The following is a 4,891-nucleotide window of genomic DNA, read 5'->3' as shown; positions in this document are numbered from 1 at the left end:
ACCCTCAACTCGCCTCGTTCACTCGTACGTCCGCCCCCCCCCCCCCTCCTCCTCCCCCCCCTCCCTCCCCTCCCCCCCCTCCCCCCCCCTCCCCTGCCTCCCTCACCCCCCTCACCCCCACCCCCCTCCCCTGACCCACAGTTTGTCGGCTTTGCCCTCGTCGGCCTCGGCATCTACGCCAACTACAAGTACTCGTGGGGAGAAGAGCTCATCGGGTTCCCGCTACCATGGGCGGTGGTTGCTGTCGGCATTGTCATGCTCCTGCTCAACACGTGCGGGTTTGTGGGGACAAACAAGCGCAAGCGGACGTGTCTGCTGCTCTACTTTACCTTCCTCTTCTTCATCATGGCCGCAGAGGTCTCCATCTCGATCCTGGCCCTCTCGTACAAGCGCAACTTGGAGGAGCAGCTGTACCAGGGCTGGCTTGATGCTTCGCCCGAGACAAAGGACAAGGTTCAGCGCAAGTTCAACTGCTGCGGCTTCTACACTGTCAACGACAACCCGGGACCGTCGTGCACCAACCCGCCGGCTGGCACAGACTCGTGCGCCGTCGCCATCACAAAGTGGGTTGAGGAGAAGCTCGTCTTTGTCTACATCGTCGGCTTTCTCTCGGCTGCCGTCCAGGTCTTTTGCCTCGTCGCCGCTCTCGTCCTCACCAAGCGCATCGACGATTACAAGAAGGGTCTCGAGGCTTCGTTCTCCTACTACTACTATGATGACAACGACCAGCTCATTGTTGACGGCCCAGCCGGCCGCAACATGATCTAATCCTCTCTCCTTCTCCCCTGCATTCTTAAACCCATCTGCACATCTCACGACTACGCGTGGAGCCAGTTGGCAGCGTTTCATTGCCGCCGGTCGCGGGCTGCCACCCTACACATCCAGGTCATCGTCTGCATCCACGCCGCCATCTCCGCCTCCTCTCCCCGCCATCCCGCCCTCGAACGGCAGCTTCAGTGCCGCCCGCGCCGCCTCTTCGGCTTCGCTCCGCCCAAGACGGAACGTGGCGTCGAGCACTTCCGTGGCATCGAGCCCACCCTCAACGTCGCCATAGTCGTCAAAGCTGAGTGTGCGCGTCGGCTGCGAACCGTCATCCATCTCGTCATCCGAGTCGGACCGCGCCTCTACCGCGACGCTGCTGCTCACCTCTGCCTCGGCGTACGCGTCGGCCTGACTCACCGCCACGGCGTCCCAGGACCCAGAGCCCGGCAGCTCTTCCACGATGTCCACCAGCCCGCCGCCGCTCGCACCGCTGCGGCCACTGATCTTCACCACAACTCGCCTGTCGCAACTTGTGATGCGCGCCACACACACCGCCGTGGCCAGCACGCTCGCTGGTGGCTCGGCATATCCAACTGCGATGCAAGCGCCGCCGCCTGCCGCCGCCATCGCCCGCCTCAGCAAGTCCGCCAGCTCGTACGGCTCCGTCACCCGCACTGCCAGCTCATCCACGGCCTCGATCCACAAAATGCGTCTGGCTCCCCCGCCACTCTCGGCTGCGGCCGTGCCTACCGCGGCCACCAGCGCCTCGGCGTACACCGATGGCTCAGCAAAGGCTACGCCGGCCGGCACCACACATCGCGCGCCGACCGCCGCCGCCGCCCGCCGCGCCGACAGTGGAAGCGACGGAACGACTGCCAGGCATCCTTCAGTGCCTCCTGCCCCGCCCTGCCCCGCCACGCCCAGCAACAGCTTCCGCACCGCTTGCCGTCCTGCCAGCGCATCGCTCCCGGCTCCCAGCCCGCCGTCTACCACCACCAGAGTCAGACCCGGTGGCGGCGTCAGCAGCGCCGACATACTCTCGCCAAAACCCATACCCGCGCTCATGATTATGTGTATGCTTGTGCGTGTGTTTGTATGCCTGCTATCTTGTTCTTGCCCTCTCGGCACCGGCCTGTGTCCGCGTTGGCGACGACAAGTGCTCGCCGGTCCGGGTCATGGCGCTAGCCTGCTTTACACAAGGTACGACACACGGCTGAGACTGCATGACGCTAGATGTCGCGCGACATGATAGATTCCGAGCCGCCGGTGGCCACAAGCGCGGTGGCCGGAAGGCCCTCAGTCAAGACCCGCATCGACTCGAGGTAGGCTGTGGCGATGTCGGCCTCGGATGCCTCGCTGTCAGGCGAGAGCGAGGGGAGCGAGGGGAGCGGAGCAAAGCAGAGGTAGGTGCTCCCACCGTCGTTGGCGCCCTTGGAGTGGGCCCGCATCGCGGCGTTGAGGAGGGCGAGGACGTCAAACGAGACGAGTGCGTCCTCGGCGACCATCCGCTTCCGCGCGGCGGCGGCGGCGTCCGAGGTTTGGACGACGTCGGTGGGATCAAAGACAACAATGTTGATCGAGTGGATGTCGATGCGAGACTCGGCAACCAGCTCGGCGACCCGCGCCCGCTCTGCGGCGACGTCGGTCCCGGGCTCGACCACGCGCATAACCCGGATGGCGGTGTGCTTCTTGGCCACGAGGATGTGCGCCATCTGGAGCATGAAGAGCGACTCTTGTGCAAACGAGGCCCACACTTCGGACGCATGTGGCTGGGTCATCCACACGTCGATGGTCATGGTCTTGCTTGCCACCGCAGCCTCGTCGAGGAGGTCGAAGTTCTGAGCCACCACCATGTTCTTGTCCTCACACAGGATGTCGTGGAGCATGCCGACGTACTCGGCCTCGCTCTCCACGGCGGTGTTGAGGAACGACGACTCCCACCGCTCGTGCGCCAGCGCCACCATCGAGCGGCAGTAGAAGGCGGTCAGCGAGCGGCCGGCGCTACCTGCGCCGCCGATGGTGCCTGCGGCAAAACCCTCCTCGCGCGCGCTCTCGTCGTACATGGGGAGCACAACGGTGTTGGGAGTCATGGCTCCGAGCCCGGACATTTGCAGCAGGGACTGGTAGCCCAGCCGCGCACTCGGCGCGTTGCAGATCTGCGGGAAGGCCTTGATGCCGGTCTGGTCGATAAACCTCAGCCAAGCACCCTTGATCTCCTTCACCTCGGCCGCGTGCCGGGCGTACTCGCCGAGCACCACCGTGCCGAGGATGTACACGCCACCCTTCTTGAGCGAGTTGCAGAACGAGACGAGCGGCCCGTCGAGATTGTCGACGTAGAGCAGGAGCGACGGCCGCCACAGCTTTCCGTGCGTAGTCCGGGTGTCGAGCTGAAGCAAGTACTTGCGGACCTGGTGGAAGATGATGGCCTGGCGGACATCGCCCCACTCAGTCTGCGGCGCCTTATACATGAGGTACACCAGGATGAGGATCATGGCGCCGATCGACGCCGTCGCGTACCAGTAGTTGAGGTAGAACATGACAATGACGTTGAGCACACCGCCAAAGAGCGACAGGTGCCACGAGTAGTACTTGAACCGAGGCCGAAAGTTGATTGTGCCCGAGACCGCCATGAGGAAGCACGAGATGTTGATAAAGGCGTATGAGAGGCAGAAAAAGGCTGTGATGATGGGCGCCACCGCGTCGAGGTCGCCGATGAAAAGCCCGCACTGCGCCACAAACCAGGTGAACAGCACTGCACGCCGTGGCTCGTTGCCCTTGCGCGAGCCCTTGGAAAAGAACTTGATGGGGAAGAGCTCGTCGACGGCAATGGCCTGGAGCAGCCGCGAGCCGCCAAACAGCGCGCCGAGTGCAGAGGACGCCGTCGAGATGATCACGCCCACTACCACAATATACTGCGAGAAGCACGCGTCCTGGAACGCGTTGGTGTTCTCCTGCAGCGTCTTTCGCGGAAACGCCGCCCCAAACTGGATCACCATCGTCAGGTAGATGATGATCGACGTGGCCACCGCCCCAAGTGTGCCTAGCGGAATTGACTTGGCCGGATCCTTGAGGTCGCCTGAGAGGTTGGCGCCCTCAGAGAGGCCCGAGGCTGATGCCCAGATGAGCGACATGACCGTCGCAAAGTTGCACATGCCGCCGCACCCCGAGTCGTACGTGTAGTCCGGCTTGAGGTTTGCCCGCAGCGTCGTCGTCGACGGGCCCAGATACTCGCCACCGTGCTCGAGCGTTTTCTTGCCCGGCATCATCATAGCAACCATGCCCACCGCAATCGAGCCAAACTGCACCATGAACAGCAGCACGTTGATCTTGGTGAAGAACTCGGCTCCGCCTAGCGCCACCAGCAGGATGACAAACAGCCCGATCGTGCCGAGCATCAGCAGCAGGTGCGGCTGCGTCGAGTCCTTGAAGAATGTGTCCTTCACCGCAGTTGCCAGGCCGATGACGTAGAACGTGGCGCCCACCGCGTACGCCGAGTAGAACAAAGTCCCCACAGCTCCGCCCAGTTCCGGCCCCAGGTTTCGCGAAATCATGTAGTACGGACCACCACCACGCATGTTGCCGTTCGACACAATCGCTGACAGCGACAGCACCGTCAGGATCGCCTGCGTCTCGGCGATGACGAAGAACGCCAACCTGTAAGCCAATCACCAAGAACCAGCACATCGCCCAGTCGAGAAAGAGAGCACCGCCGTGTAGAGCACAGCAGATAGAGCCAACAGCCCACACATTGCACACCGTAAGTCAAGCTCCCCCCCTCGTCTCGCCCCCTCCCCCCCAGTCACACGTCCCTGCCACCGATCCTTCACCTGTGGCATCAACAACAGGGGACGACGGCGAGCTGGTGGCCGAGCCTGAGATGGGGGTAGCGGCGGATGAGTGAGTCAAGGACTAGGCTCTGGTGGGGGAGTCGGTAGTACTGCTACCAACGAGAGCCGTGAAGTGAAGAGCGATGGATTGGACGAGCGGGATGAGCTGGTGGAGCTGCTTCGAGCGGACAGGTTTGATCGAGACTACCAGGATGGGGGAGGAGGACAGTCGAGTCATCTCGCCAGCCGATCTTCGGACTCCTACCTTCATCCGCGCTCGCTGCCGTCGATCCGCTCTGATG

At 63.2% G+C, this 4,891-nt stretch overlaps 3 protein-coding genes across 3 annotated transcripts in view; 1 reads left to right on the top strand and 2 right to left on the bottom strand.

Moving 5' to 3' along the window:
• The window catches only part of AMSG_07926 (uncharacterized protein), a gene marked incomplete at its 3' end in the record, with an annotated part of 1,555 nt that extends 787 nt beyond the window's left edge, over positions 1-768 (top strand). Inside the window, exon 2 of the mRNA XM_013900250.1 lies at positions 142-768. Within this exon, the coding sequence (XP_013755704.1) occupies positions 142-768 (627 nt within the window). The remainder of the gene's footprint in view (positions 1-141) is intronic.
• A 105-nt stretch (positions 769-873) lies between these two features.
• Positions 874-1,827, bottom strand: AMSG_07925 (uncharacterized protein; the record flags this gene model as incomplete). Its single annotated transcript, XM_013900249.1, has 2 exons — positions 874-1,277; positions 1,818-1,827. 2 exons carry the CDS (start codon positions 1,825-1,827, stop codon positions 874-876), a joined length of 414 nt encoding a protein of 137 aa, XP_013755703.1.
• A 108-nt stretch (positions 1,828-1,935) lies between these two features.
• Positions 1,936-4,891, bottom strand: part of AMSG_07924 (amino acid permease) — a gene marked incomplete at its 5' end in the record, with an annotated part of 3,338 nt that continues 382 nt past the window's right edge. Inside the window, one exon of the mRNA XM_013900248.1 lies at positions 1,936-4,416. Coding sequence (XP_013755702.1) covers positions 1,992-4,416 — 2,425 coding nt within the window. The 3' untranslated portion in view covers positions 1,936-1,991. The remainder of the gene's footprint in view (positions 4,417-4,891) is intronic.

Source organism: Thecamonas trahens (genome assembly GCF_000142905.1).
Source record: "Thecamonas trahens ATCC 50062 unplaced genomic scaffold supercont1.38, whole genome shotgun sequence".
Lineage (NCBI taxonomy): Eukaryota > Apusomonadida > Apusomonadidae > Thecamonas > Thecamonas trahens.
The sequence above is the reverse complement of the archived record's forward strand: the minus strand, read 5'-3'. Positions and strand labels throughout refer to the sequence as shown.